Here is a 15,047-nt window from a genome sequence, read left to right as displayed (position 1 = left end):
AGGACAGGCCCACTTTCGCTATTCGGGCAACTAATAATCGCCTGTGTATGCTGTCTCTGCTATGGTAGTGAGGCTCGCCTGCACCAAACTCCCTCCTACTGGAGTATTTGCAGGGACTCAGGCAGGGTGGAGATGCTTCAGATGATGGATATGATGCTCTGTGGGGCTAGTACGAATGCCCAGGCTCTGGGTTTTGGCCTCCTTGGTCCAGGCACAGTGCCAGGTAATCATGTCCTGCACAGCCAGTCCTTGGATGGGGCAGAGCGCAAGTGTCTTTCAGCAGAGATCTCGTATTGTTGGGAGAAGAAGCAATAACACTCCTGCCCTAGGACAGGGGTTTTATTCAACCTGATAGCAAAGAAGGATGGGGGTTTCCGGCCTGCCCCAGAAAGGTTCAATATATGTCTGAAACGTCTGCCTTTTCGGATTCTTTCCTTGTCACACCTCTTTTTGTCTCTAACAAGCGGGGACTGGTTCACCACAGTGACCTCTGCGATGTTTATTTCCACATCCGTGTTCACATAGACCACAGGAAGTATTTTTATTTTCAAGGCAATGCATATGAGCACAAGGTTCTCCCCTTTGGCCTGTTCCTGATTCCCCGTACTTTTGCAAAATGTATGGACGTGGCACTTGCCGTACTCTGGCGCCAGGGTATTCGCATGGTGAACTATCCTGGACGATTGGTTGATATTTGTCCCTACAGCAGGCCAGCAATACAGAGACTGTGCTTGCCCTACTCCGCAAGCTGGGCTTGACCTTGAACAAGTAGAAAATTTCCCTTACTCCTTTGAGAACAGTGACTTATCTTGGCTTTGTTTTGGATTTGACCGTGATGAGGACCTCGCTGACTGCTGAGAGGCTATCAGTGTTGAGGGAACATTTGTCCCATTTTGTTCTGAGGAAGTGGGTGACAGTGGAGTTTGGCAGGAGGCTGCTTGGGTTGTGCCAATGGGGCTGCTCCTCATGTGCCCACTGCAGCACTGGTTCGCGCAGTACGGGTTAAGCCCCTTAGAGAATGGCCAGGGGCTTCTCTCCTTGGGCCCAGATTGCCGGCCAGCCATGGAATGGTGGCTTAGGACCCCGGGCCTTCAAAGGGATATTCCCACAGGTCCAGTGTGTTCCAGAGTCACAATAACTACAGACACTACAGTGCTTGTATGAGTGAGCATATAGGGGTGTGTATGAGTGGTGGTTCCTCTTACCGTTGGTGCTGTTGGCAGTGGTGTTCTGCTGAGGAGGCTGGCTGATCTCCACCTCCACCGTCAGGCCTGTGGACCGCCTGCGCCGTCGGGCTTCACCCTCACTGATCACCTTGGTGATCCGAATCATATTCGATGGGATTTTCAGGAAGAGGGCCAGGTTCCTCACCAGGTTTTCGCCGTAGAACTCATCGACGGTCATGGCGGGCAGCTGGAAGGCGATTACAAGGAGGGGCGAGGTGCGTATCTCCACGGGGGTGGAGCCACGCAGAAGGACTCTCAGCATTTTGTTGGTGTCGTCGAAAAAGTTGGATCCGTGGGCTCCGGAGTTCATCTGTGGAAGATATTCGCCTGCATAGAAAACGCAAAGATGACAGGTTGTTTGGTGATGCGTACATCTCATTACATTGCATTACAGTGCATTGCAGTACAGTTAATTAACTCTGTGCTGATGGCAAGTTACATCCATTTTATCCAAAGCAACTCGCAGTTGATTAAACTAAGCAGGGGCCAATTCCACCTCAAGCAATGTAGGGTTAAGGGCCTTGCTCAGGTGCCCAACAGCTGCATTGATCTTATTGTGGATACACTGGGGCGGGCGTGAACCACTAACCTTCCAGGTCCCAGTGAAGCACCTTAGCCATTAGCTCCAAGGCTATAGGCTGCCCCCATCACATATTTGGTGCCATGTTCACATATTGGATTTTGCTTTGTATGCACTTAATTACTAGCTATACCAAGAGTTTGTAAATGTTGATTTTCAGCTTGTTGTCCTGTCTCTTTAAGTATTTGGATGATGGTACAATTTTTGTTGTTTTGGCTCTGTACAGCACAATGGATTTGAGATGAACAATAAAATGCAAACCGTCACCTTTAATTTGAGGGCATTTACATCCATTTCAGGTGATCTGTATCAGAATTACATCCCTTTTTATACATAGGACTTCACTGTATGTAAAGCCTGCCTTTGCTTAGGCTGTCTGTATGCTTTGTTATGCCTGCAAATATTGTGTGCTGTATATTGTTATGGTTCAATGCTTACATGTGCTATATTGCTGTAGTACAGTTTTTAATCTGTAATTTTGAATATGTCTACTGAATGTTATTTGTTTTGTTCCATCATGGACCACTTTGGAAATAGGTGCACTAGTAACATGTGGGATCAAGTGCACATACATGCAGCTTTTTTCCCCCACATCAATAAATCAATAAATCAGTCAATCAATCAAAAAACCCTGCTGCGAGACTGGGAAAGCCAAGAGAAGTCCTGCACCTTACTTACCAATATAATTGTTGTTTCAAAATGTGCAACAAATCAAATAACATTTAAATGTCCATACAAACTAACAGCCAAAAAGTTTCTGTAAATTGTTTTAAATGTGGCACCGTTATAAGAAGGCTCTTGGAGAGTGTAGTCAGAGTGGTCACTGTTCCAGAGCGCGTTTGTCGGCGCCACCAGTGTGTCTTCAACATAGATGTCCAGACGCTGATTTGTGTTGTAAAATATACCGACTCTGACGGCCTGCAAATAAACACAATCTCTTAAATCCTAAACATCGTCAGCTCTCTATTTCATTAGACATGAACTGTCAACTGCCCATGTTCATGAACCTCTCTTTTATAGCCTACTGCATTAGTGCTGCCTATATTTAGCATCCTGCTGTAATCTATATCAAATGGTTCAGTATTAACTCCAAATAAAATTTTTTTGCAGTGGAAGCCCATTCAAAAACCTTCAGTTAGCTTTCCCTGATATAAACTGTAAGTGGTATATCTTCTCACTATTGTGACTCGCTTGAACACTTGTCGCACACGCCCCCAGTAAAGCCTGCCATTACATGACAGCGTCATGCTAATGTGCTTCCATAGGGCATTGTGATAACATGCTAACATGATTCTGTATGGCATTATGATAACATGCTAACGTGCTTCCGAAGGACATCATAATAACATGCTAACGTGCTTCTGTATGGCATCATAACATGCTAACGTGCTTCTGGAGGGCTCATGATAACATGCTAACGTGCTTCCATAGGGCATCATGATAACATGTTAACGTGCTTCCGCAGGGCATCATGGTAACATGCTAATGTGCTTCTGTATGGCATCATGATAACATGCTAACGTGCTAACATATGGCATCATGATAACATGCTAACGTGCTTCTGGAGGGCATCATAACATGCTAATGTGCATCCGTAGGGCATAATGATAACATGCTAGCATGCTAACATATTGCATCATGATAGCATGCTAACGTGCTTCTGGAGGGCATCATGATAACATGCTAACGTGTTTCTGTAGGGCATCATAATAACATGCTAACATGCTTCTGTAGGGCATCATAATAACATGCTAACATGCTTCTGTAGGGCATCATAATAACATGCTAACATGCTTCCGTAGGGCATCATGATAACATGCTAATGTGCTGCTGTATGGCATCATGATAACATGCTAACGTGCTTCTGTATGGCATCATAACATGCTAACGTGCTTCCGTAGGGCATCATGATAACATGCTAACATGCTTCCGTAGGGCTGACCTTTGAGGTGTCAGCATTGAGCAGCATTAACCGTAGTTTCTGAGGGCTCGTGCTACTGAAGTAGATGTCAAAGGACTTGTTAGTGGCGATGATGCTGTGGAAGAGAGACACTCGCTCCTGACACGTGTACCCGTTACACCAGCCGTGGTCTTGGGGACCTGCGCCAAATGAACACAAGGAAATGTGTGTCTGCTTTAATCCAACAAGCTGGAAAAATAAAAGCTTTATCCTCTATTCAGTACTGCTACTCCTTAACACAACACATGCACAATCATCTAATAGTACATGTTACTCATTATTTTGGTAAATGAAGATATAAGGTTCTTATTCAAAGACGTGTCATGTCATTGACAAAATGAGTGATAATAGCTCCCCCTTGCGGACAATCTTCATCCTATTAAACGTGAGTGAGTGAGTGAGTGAGTGAGACAAGCCCATTAGGTGTTATGAACTGGGCTTTTACATCAAACAAATGCATGCAGCTGCTATTGTGCAAATGCAAGAACATGACCCTAGTGAAATATCTGCCTGCATAGTGACCATGCAATTCTATTTACCAAAGGAACCAGCTCAAAATGTTTAAACATAGGGGATTAAAAAACAGACAAGACAAAAAACTGCATTCCCAATAAAATGCTGCTTCGATATTCAATTTAAAACAAAGAAGTGTGCAAGCCATACCGTTCAGCAGGTCAACATAGCCATCGCCCAGCACAGCCACAGGAGACAGCCGTCTGGTCTCTGTGTCTGCATCCATGCTCTCAATAACCAGCATCTCATAGTTCAGGCCAAAGCAATTGTAGCTCTGCCACGAGGTCATGTAAGTGCAGCTGGAATCCCGGATTATTCCTGGAGAAAAAAAACATCAAAAACGTGATTAAACCTGTGTGGCAAATGTGACAGAAAAATATGATTGAAAAACAATTCCATATTTTGATTGGACCCGTAAAAAATAATAAAAAATTGTAAGTTTTATTTTAAAATTTTTCCTTTTTTCTCCAAATTTGGTAGCCAACTGTACCCCATCTGATTCAGTTTGCTAGTATTAGATACACCACCCTCACCCCATCCCTCAGCGGCCCGAAGGAGAGCGGCACGCCTTCTACAAGCCGTCTCGTCTCATGCTCGTCTTCTGTGAGGCACCCAAGGTGCTTTTGTTGTGCGGCGATCTACTAACCCTGCCAAGTCCCTCCCTCTGGAGCAGCCAATTATGCTGCTCCACGTGAGCTGGCCAAACTTGGCTTTTTGGCAGGACGGGGAAATCGAACCCCGGTCCCCGGTGTGCAACTGCAGTGAACTCCGCAAAAAGTCCGCTGCATCTTAGCCTGTTGCAGCCCTGGATCCATTTTTACAACTAAAATTCAAGGCTTCCTGAACATACATACAAATACATACACCCATCATAGCTACCATATGTAGGTGTTCTGCCGACATTAGATTAGAACTACTTATCAACTACTTACTCATCGCTCACTACCCTTTAATTTTTATCATATTCTTCTCACTTTTAACAACCTTATTGGCCAGTAAAAGAGAACCTAATAAGCTTTAGTTCAGCCGTACTGTGAATTTCAGTCGAAAAATCAGTCTGGTTATAGAAATATGAACGGATCATTTTGAAGCTCAATCTCTCAACACTACCCAGAACCTTATTATTCCAAGGTGAAAGTATGTTGAGAACTATGGATAAAATTAGGACCTGTTAATATTACTATAATAGTACTATAATATGTTTTTGATAACACTGTGATGCGGAACATGTTGTTTGTGTAAAAATGCAGCTATTGAATGAATAAGTGTAGAAATTGTTAAAATGACACGCACCTTTATTGGGGGCGATTTTGTTTGCCGGGATCTTGCTGCCGTTGGAGTAGGAAAGCATGACTTTGGGGATCCTGTAGTCTCCCAAGCCCCTCCTGCTGTCCCCGTCCCACTCAAACTCTGACTGGGGCACCACCGTGCCCACGGAGCCCAGGAGGGACCCATCCAGGTCCTTCAGCACGGACTTCTTCTTGGCGTCACAGTCCATGTCCACACAGTCAGAGGGATTGGCCTTGCTGTAAGAGGGACACACCAGCAGTACACTTTTCATTCACCTACCTCACTCAGACAACTGAATCTACAAATGCAACCTATTTGGGGACACACCATTATCTGGTGTGGCTCTGAATGAATATAAAAGTAATACAAAGGCAATTAAAACAAGAAAAAAAGTCCTCACCTCACATCCGGTCTATGGATGAGCACCTTGGCCTCCGGTATGCTGTCCTCCTGGGTCAACCTCTCCACGTGAATGGGGTGCTGCAGGTCCTCATTCAGAGGATTGGTCATGAACATCACATCCATCTGTCCTGAGCAGAAGCGCTTGAATCCCACAAACGTGGTATCTAAGAAAGACGTGAACACACACAGAACCCTCTTCACTTCCACAGATTTGTAGATGTCTTCTTTCGCATCAAGTCAAAATGAATTAAATGAATTGAACTTTTGGGACCTTTAGGTGGTGCTCGGTGAACTAATTTTCTGATTGCACAATGTCTGAGTCCTCCACAGAAACTGGTCAAAATAACGCGGTCCTCACCAATCACAGTCATGAGCCCACTGATGGCATTGTAACTCATCACTCCAGCATTAGGTTTCGTTGGCCCTTTATTGTGGTTTGATAAAAAAGTTGGCCAGCAAATTCCACTCCTTGACCCTGTATCACACAAAGAAAAATACTCTAGTCACAGAATCTGAAAGCGATATAATGCAATGTCTCAGATAACATATCCTCAGACTCAGTCACGCAGTCAGCATTATGAACATTGCAGAGCTCAGTACCATTAGGAGGCCTGGGAGATCTGTGTTGGTTGCTGAGGCGCATGTAGGTGACGCTGGAAGAGAGGGTCTGAGAGCAGTCGAATTGAGGGCTGCTGCCCACAATCAGAGCATCCTAAGAGAAGGAAAGCCAAAGTGATTATCTGGAATGTACCGGAAAGAGAGTTCAGCGATGGAGAAATAGCGCCTTGCCCTGCTCACTCACCTTAACCTGGACCGTTTTGTTGGAGTACTGGTGCGACAGGGAGGGAGGTGTGTAAATCATGGGCAGGATTCCCATTCCGTTATCGACCAAGGTGACGTTGTGGACCTGGACACTCATGGTCACCTGAAACAACGTTAAACTTCAGGAGCTGTGGATTTGGAAAAACAACTCTGCCCTGACGTTCTCCAGTGATGGCGTTTACCTGGCTCACTCCTATTGCCACACCCTGCCTAATCTATCATCTCTTACAATATTGTGCCCATGGTAACATCCCTCAGTGGTGTCATTTACCTATATCATACTATGTTTGTCCTATTATCCCATTGCATACTTACCAACACCGTTCACCTTTATCATAAAATACAAGCCTATAGTACCACAGAATAGTTTCCTACAACATACCAGCACACTTGAAATGCTGTAATCTAGCACAAGGAAAGATGTTTTTAATGGATTTTTCCCAATACTTCTAATATAGGAAGGCAGACCTAATCTGGATTTTAAGTGTTGCACTCAGTCGCTGGGAAATGAGGCCTTTCTGAACACTGTGGCATGACTGAATGCTGTTACCTGAAAGTAGATTCCGAAATCGAAGCTCCTCCAGATGGTGAAGCCCTGGATTAGGGTGCAGTTGGGCAGGCCATCTCTGTTCAGGTACACCCCGTACAGTCCTCCGTGGGCCTCATTCTGATGCCACATCTCTACCGGGCTCCCCATCCCTGCAATCACCAGTCTTGTGAATAACAGACATCTTGAAAAATAAACAATAGATGAAAAAACCCTATGATCAAGGTCAAAAAAGGTCAGCCTTTACCTAATATCTGTGCACCTTGTTTTCTATTACAGCAAACCAAGCACAGCCGCTTTCTTGTTCCCGGCGTTTACACATTATAGAAGAAACCTTCAAGGCTGCTTCAGGGGTAGAAGTTATGGTGCATTCTTGATATAAAGCAGCAGAACAGCGCATCTTGGGAGACTTTTACCTGAACAAGGTTCCCCATCGATGCGGAACCCCGCTCTCTCGAAACCAGCCACGATGTTGCCCTGCAGCACTGCGTTACTTCCCTCGTTCACCTGTCGAGACATCAGTGAAAAACGCTTTTTAGAGCTTTAACTGCAGAGAAGGCTGAGAAGGTTTGCCAGTTGTCTCAAACTCCTCTGCTCTCAACTAGCAATAGGACATATGACAGTGTCATACTGTTAGCAACTTGTAATGTTCCATTGATACATGGTCAAGCAACATGGTGCAAGAGAAAACAGGTTAATTTCTGCTTCAGAATGCTGGAAAAGGCACTGACTTCGATGGCAGCGTTCCACTCAAAGTTGAAAGTCTCCACTCTGCCTTGGTAGGACCCGGGCCACAGAGACATGGTCACTAGGTTTCTTCGGACTTTGTTGTTCTTTCCCCAAACTCTGATTCCTACGAACGAAGGCAAAATACCAAGATGGTCAAATCGCAGGGTGCATAATGGCTGCTGGCTTCTCTTAAATAGTTTGACATTCACAAAATGTTCCTTTATTATCCATCTATCCATTATCTGAACCCGCTAATCCTGAACAGGGTCGCAGGGGGGCTGGAGCCTATCCCAGCATACATTGGGCGAAAGGCTGGAATACACCCTGGACAGGTCGCCAGTCCATCGCAGGGCACACACACCATTCACTCACACACTCATACCCACACTCATACCTATGTTTTAATTTTTTTGCCAAGGTTAATTAAGAATTTCTCCTCTAACCCATGAATGGAGTACTAAGCTACCTTCTCCGACAGTGAAGTAGATGACGTTGTCGTCCACACTCAGGCCGTTTGTTCCAAAAACACCAATAGCAGGAGAGAAGCCATGATGGAATGCACAGCCTTGGATGTAGGAATCATCGTTGGAGATCTTAGAAAGAAAGAAAAGAAAGAAGTAAACCATTTGATATTTCAAAATGCACAGTTTGAGATATTGATGCCCGCAGTGTTGTTTTCCCAACAGTGTTATTTTTATATCACATATGCATATGCATGGACACGTGCACTTCCTGACATGGACATGGCAGGGTAAGTAGTACTCACGTCACCCAGATTGAGGAAGGCCACGGAGTAGCGTGGGTCATAGAAGTCCCGGTACCCTTCCTGACCCGTGTGATAGAACTCAACATTCCTGATCTGGGCACTTCCTGAGGGGAACACAAAAAAATCTAATCTAATCTAATCTTTAATCTAATTGTCACACTGTGGGACATCCCTGGGAGAAGAGAATTCTAGTTTTACAGGAAAAAAAAGTATAAGAGTATATGAACCAAAAGTAGAAAGAATTTAATTGGCTTGTTGGTAGTAGCAGAGTTCTGGAGTGCAGTTAACTCTGACAATGAAGTTTTACATACATACTATAACTCTACTGCTTTATTACTGGTACTGATGTCTGCTTGCAGAATGAGATAATGTTTTTTTTTTAATTTATGAAAAAACAGAGCATAACAGAAGAATGCTATATAAAATCCTCTATCCCCTACTTGATCCCCACTGGGGAAATTCACCTTTCCACCATAAGTATATATAATCCATATATTAAAGAAGTAAAAACAACAATAGCTGAATAATAATGATTATAACTCATTATAGCTCAGCTGTACCTCTGTACGAGGCTCCAAATGTGAAGGCGCCAACCAGCACTCTGGCTCCGAACGACTCCCTGTACAAACCAGGGTAGTCCTCCCCAATGATCTTGATGTTCCTGCTCAGTAGCCCAACATCCGCTGCCAGTCTGTAGCTCCTGGCTGAGCCTTGGATGCTGTGGAGCTCACCTGCAAGCAGGACAGAGAGAGCACTCCTTCACCTTCACATGCACAGGGCTTTATCTGTCTCCAGTGCCACTAGCCCAGAGCTAGTGCTTGGTAGTGTGTGGTGACGTTCAGATGGACTGACCGATATGGGTGTGGGACAGAGACTGGTTAATGGTCAGGGTCAGCCCGTCTGCTGACACGGCCGTGATTCTCCGAGTCTCCGTCTCCCAGGGGTCATAGCTCGTGGTGGATATCACAATGTCATCCCCCGCCTGGAACGGAGCGCGTGTGAGAGAAATCCAGTATTAGCGTTCACAGTTTCGAGAACACTCATGCTTTAACATCAATGTGTTACATCAAATCAGTTTGTGTGTGCAGTGTGCACACACTATAGTACCAACAACACACCATTACCAACAATACCTAAAAATTCGGATTTTTGAAACACCGCAAAGTTACATCCTCATTACATTTATTTGATAGCACAGCTGTGATTAACAGAGAGTAATACTGTGAGCGAGATCCTACAGTAATGTGAACCAGTACTTTAGAGTTAATATCCTGCTGCTGACCTGCCAGTCCACAGCCTCACGCAGGGAGAGTGTGGTGGACCCAACCGAAGCGGTGCTGTTCAGTTTAGTGTGGTAGATGTTGTGAGGCATCCCGTACAGATCCAGAGATCCGAAGACACCTGCAATACAGTGGCCAGCGACATGCTCAGAGACACAGAACAATTTAGGCAGAAACGTCCATGACTGGAGCAGACGCTGAATTGGGTAAGCGGGGCGATGCCGTACCGAGCACCTTCGACCCCTGGTTAGGCCCTGATAGCAGTGGCCAGTCTGGGGTGCGGTGGTTTCCTCTGAGAATGATGTGCAGTTCGCCTTTAAAGGGATCGTCCGGCCATCCTGCGATAAGCCTTCCTCCCTATTAGGACATATTCAGTTCACATTCAATTCAATTGTATTTCTTTTTCATTTTTCTCATTACAGAGACACAGTCAGAAAGAGGCTTAACAGTTGAAATACAAAAGGGACTGAACGCCATAGAAAAGTGGAAAGCACACTTAAACAGTGGTGAGAATAAACCACCATAAAATGGGCATTCCAAGTAAAGAGATCTACAGCAAGCATACTGGGGTAACAGCGCAAAATTGTTTCTTCCGCAAATTAATGCCCTGTTTATCTAGAGGAAAATCAAAAGTAGACCTGAATGGAGATGTAAGTCGCGTTCAGAATGGCTCTGCTGTACTGGTGAGTGCTTCTGGCATTCCGTGCTCCTGGTGCGGATGTCGGATTCATGGTGTCTGGGATTTCCAGGACCCCGAGGACAGTGAGTTTTTCCAGCGAGGGAACACTGCTATCCATAACAAGCCAAACCCCTATCGAAACCAACAAAGTCAGTCACAACGGCCAATAGCACCTATGTAGACATGAAATATTTAAACCGGGGACAGAACAGAACACTCTATCTTACCAATAGGAACCACCACATCAGATCCTTCTACTGGTACTTTAAAGTTATTTTCAGGGGATGACCTCCAGAAAGACTCATTGGACCAAGAACTAGAAACGTGAAAGAAAAATCTATATTCAGTTCTTTCGACAAACATTTGCTGAAACATTGGATGCAGAGGTGTTCAAATGCAACATCTAATTTAGTTCACATGTGAATGAAAAGAGGAACCCAGTTTGTCATCATAAATTCTTCCTCCTTTTTCCATCATTTATGACTTCAGCAGGCCCCGTAATAATCTGAGCCGACCTGCAGTAATGGAGACAGTAAGAAAAGTTGACTCCAATAAGAAAAGGTGACCCACGCAAAGTCTGCTGGTCTTCGGGACGGGACGGGTGGTATGGTGGCTGGGGGAGGCGGCGTAGGCCGGACGCATCCCGGGAAGAAGCAGCGGTATGCCCGGAAGACCACATTCACATCGACCACGCCGCGGTCCACACTGGAACGCCTCCTCCTCTGGCTTCTCTTCCCGGACACTGAAGGATGGAGAGAGTCCACAACCAAGAAGACAGCAGCATCAGGGGGACAGTAACATCACTCTCACACACTCTCTTCTCTTACCGTTTGCATGTGTGGCTTTTCAAACAAAGGCTGCTGTTAGTGTACGGTAGGGATAGTATTAATTGAAACTGAGTGGTTGGATCAATGGACGAATTTTGTGACAAACACGACACGACTATAAATGACAATACTAGTAGATTTATAACTAGAACATTAAAATAATGATTTAAAAAATTGATGGCTGCAGACAGGGATAAGAAGCAGGTACATTTCTAAACACATAAATGTTCAAACTTACCCATGTAGGAAACGGTATCGGTGCTTTCATTGTAGAACCAGTCCCCATTGACGTTTGTGCTGAAGTCCAGAGGGTGATCAGAACCATTTCTGGAATCCACTATTTCGAACCTGTCTGGAGTCTGAGTCAGGTTGTGGTTGATGATGACGTAGTCTTGTTGCTGGTAGGAGGATAATACAGTAGTACAATTCAAACATGGGCATATCACACTTATGGGATATGGGTAATTAATGGAATCATTTCACACGACCATAAATGACAACATTTTGAATTATTAAACCCACTGTGCTGTTTTACATAAAATACAAATTCTGTAATTCACTAATTGGAAAACATTGTCGCTATGCAAAATATTCTCGCTAACTAAATGTCTATCAGGGATATTCTAGAACAGAACACTTTTAACTGTCATATTAGATATTTCCTTCAGAAATGCCTTTTAATTCAAACTGATTTCCCACATGAACATACAACACAGCAGATTGGGTGAGTTATTGGGCCAAATACGAAATGATTTTAGCACTCCCATTACATGAGAGGGTGACATTGCACAATGACCACTTATCATATTTTATAACAATATAGAGCAAGACACACTGTACCACAAATGTTTTAGTACACTTATTTCTGGTGGTATGAGCCATCACACAAACCCATTGAAACACGATGTTCACCTACCCCGAATCCATAAAACCTGGCATTATAGGAGATGTTTGTGATGTGATCCGCCAGATCAAAATACCAGTTGTAGTGCTCGGCAGAAGGAAGAAGTGCCATCCAACCATACGTGTGGGTCATTCTTTTCTTTAAGAATGGAACAACACTGGACCCTGTAGAAAAAATAGGAAAAACACCATCATGACAACATCATTCAGGACAACTGGTAACTGCTCAATCAGCGATGCTAATATGCTGCAGAAAAAAACTAACACTACAAACAACAACAACAGCATTTATTTGAAATTCAAAGTTCAGGTCAAGTACTGTTTGAATTTAAGTCTGTATAGTACAAACAGTAGCATCAGCACTAAAAGCACAGGTAAACCAGCTCATTCTGGAAAACACCATTTCTTACTTCAGAAATCAAAAAAAAAAAAATTGAGCAAGTATTTTAAAATCAGTTTCACAACTAGCAACAGAATGTGGGCAGCTATATTATATTATATTATATTATATTATATTATATTATATTATCTCAAACCCTAACAGACTATGAGAAAGGGCTAACAGAAACATGGTGCTAAGCTTGGGTGTGGTGTACACAGACATTGCCATACCATGTGAATTGGTCAGGATGACGTTCTTGGCACGTAGGGAAGAGGGGGAGGGGTTATTGAAAGCCAGACGGTGGAAGTTGACGGTGTGATCGCAGATGGCGCCTGGAAACCCTACGCTCCACGCTGCATCCGCCGTGCAATGGGCGGGGTCCAGCAGGTGGCTCTGTGGCACCACCTTGTGGTCAGCGTTGCCTGGAGGGAACAAACCCACTGACTCAGAGCACTGCATGATCACAGGTGCACATGCTGAGGAATGCCAATGCACTAACTTGCCAATCGCTTAGTAAGAGTTCTGGTATTGTAGACAATTTTAGGACTGTGGTAATTGTGAACTGAGAATTGGCAGTAATGAATTCAAAATTGTTTGAGGAGAATTCCTGAGAAAAGCAGAAATGAACTGGCTCTGAAATTCTGTGACATATCTACATATCAATCCCTGAGTAAAGGTAGAAATGTGGCCAAAATTATGTTATAGGAGTGTTTATTTGGAATTGGGTATAAGGGAACAAACCCAAAACATCAATAATATGGAAAGCAAAATCAGTAATTGTCCATGTTACACAAGTAATAGTGCAGCTGTCAGATTGAGGCTTAAGAAACAAAAGTTGGACACAGTGCAGACTGGATGCACAAATGTTCTCTTATGTTTTTAAATCTAAGAGAACATTTGTGCTGCACTGTTTCTAATGCGTCCGCTGTAATGATATCTACCTGTGAGGGAGCCGTCCATGTCAATCAGCACCACCTCGTGCTCCCATCTGAACCCTGCCTTGTTTGGGGAGTTAAAGTATTGGGTCCCGGCAAACCTCCCACTCCACCCTCCACAGCGGTCTATACACGTCCCGGCTATCTCTGTCACCCCGAGGGCAGTGCAGGTGGGCCGGTCGAAATTGATGAAGGTGGTGGAGAGGACGCTCAAACCATCATACAGAGGCAGGATGATCCCCCGCTTGGAGCAGTAGCTGCTGCCAAGGCCCAGCTCGTCCAGGTGCCCCACGATGGTGCAGTTCTTCATCACAGCACCCCTGGCCTCCCCGAACCCAAACACAAAGTATGAGTGAATCTTCTTGGCTTCAACGCCTGCCTTCTCGTTGTTGACCATCACAAAGTCGTGGAACTGCACTGCCCCCACGTTCACCCACTCCGCCCCCTTCTCGCAGTTCCAGGTGGTCAGGGCTCGGAAAACGGCCGGATGCGGTGTGCGGACGCGGCACCCGCCCGTCCGCGCGGGGAAGTAGTCCTGGAAGATCCACAGGCCAAACCAGCCCTGCGAGTGCACCGTGTTGTTGTAGAACTTGCCGAGGGGCACCTTCTTCTGGCAGACGTAGGGCGTGTAGGACGGGCCATCCGGATGGGTGTGCATGCGGTACCAGAACCCAAAGTGGGTCCCGCCAGCGGCGGCGTTGTGCTGGATGGTGTTGTTGGGATTGGTGACCCAGTAGGCGGCCGGGGTGACATCGTCATTCAGCAGGCTGGTGCTCTGCTTAACGAACACGGCCAGGTTGTACTGCAGGACGTTTCCCGTCTCGATGCCATCCTCTATGAAGAAGGCACCACCCATGATGTCGTAGATGACGTTCCTCTCCACCAGCAGGTTGTGGGTGTTGTGGATGGTCACCGCTCGGTTGTAGGTCTGGTGGATGGCACAGCCCCTCACGTAAGACTTGAAACGCACGTCTCCCATTAGATGCCAGTGGATGGGGTAGCGACCCAGCCTGAAGGCCTGGCCAGCATGGAAGACCTGGAGGGAGGTGAGATGAAAGGCTTATGACTCAACGGCTGACTGAACCTACAACTGCATTCTTCAGTGTGAACCTCTGACTCAAATCAGAAGCCCCCTATCTCCAACTGCAACCCAGCTTATGTAACTACAGTTCTAAAGAGTTCTAAAGCAAGACAATAATTATCTGG

General features: G+C 45.2%; 1 protein-coding gene across 2 annotated transcripts in view; it reads right to left on the bottom strand.

Moving 5' to 3' along the window:
* LOC133136561 (fibrocystin-L-like) overlaps positions 1-15,047 on the bottom strand; it is a 51,519-nt gene that overhangs the window by 5,343 nt on the left and 31,129 nt on the right. For both annotated transcript variants that reach the window (XM_061254175.1, XM_061254176.1), the window contains exons 50-74: positions 13,848-14,877; positions 13,137-13,328; positions 12,538-12,689; positions 11,860-12,019; positions 11,365-11,536; positions 11,022-11,110; positions 10,754-10,926; positions 10,343-10,472; positions 10,118-10,236; positions 9,688-9,817; positions 9,396-9,566; positions 8,836-8,939; positions 8,536-8,662; positions 8,072-8,193; positions 7,757-7,847; positions 7,344-7,492; positions 6,774-6,896; positions 6,572-6,683; positions 6,330-6,446; positions 5,970-6,135; positions 5,573-5,805; positions 4,430-4,597; positions 3,749-3,906; positions 2,589-2,724; positions 1,206-1,553 (exon numbers count right to left, since the gene is read on the bottom strand). In XM_061254175.1, coding sequence (XP_061110159.1) covers positions 1,206-1,553; positions 2,589-2,724; positions 3,749-3,906; positions 4,430-4,597; positions 5,573-5,805; positions 5,970-6,135; positions 6,330-6,446; positions 6,572-6,683; positions 6,774-6,896; positions 7,344-7,492; positions 7,757-7,847; positions 8,072-8,193; positions 8,536-8,662; positions 8,836-8,939; positions 9,396-9,566; positions 9,688-9,817; positions 10,118-10,236; positions 10,343-10,472; positions 10,754-10,926; positions 11,022-11,110; positions 11,365-11,536; positions 11,860-12,019; positions 12,538-12,689; positions 13,137-13,328; positions 13,848-14,877 — 4,672 coding nt within the window. The remainder of the gene's footprint in view (positions 1-1,205; positions 1,554-2,588; positions 2,725-3,748; positions 3,907-4,429; positions 4,598-5,572; positions 5,806-5,969; positions 6,136-6,329; positions 6,447-6,571; positions 6,684-6,773; positions 6,897-7,343; positions 7,493-7,756; positions 7,848-8,071; positions 8,194-8,535; positions 8,663-8,835; positions 8,940-9,395; positions 9,567-9,687; positions 9,818-10,117; positions 10,237-10,342; positions 10,473-10,753; positions 10,927-11,021; positions 11,111-11,364; positions 11,537-11,859; positions 12,020-12,537; positions 12,690-13,136; positions 13,329-13,847; positions 14,878-15,047) is intronic.

This window comes from Conger conger, chromosome 9 (genome assembly GCF_963514075.1).
Source record: "Conger conger chromosome 9, fConCon1.1, whole genome shotgun sequence".
Classification (NCBI taxonomy): domain Eukaryota; kingdom Metazoa; phylum Chordata; class Actinopteri; order Anguilliformes; family Congridae; genus Conger; species Conger conger.
Note: the sequence above shows the minus strand (reverse complement) of the source record. Positions and strands in the feature narration are given on the sequence as shown.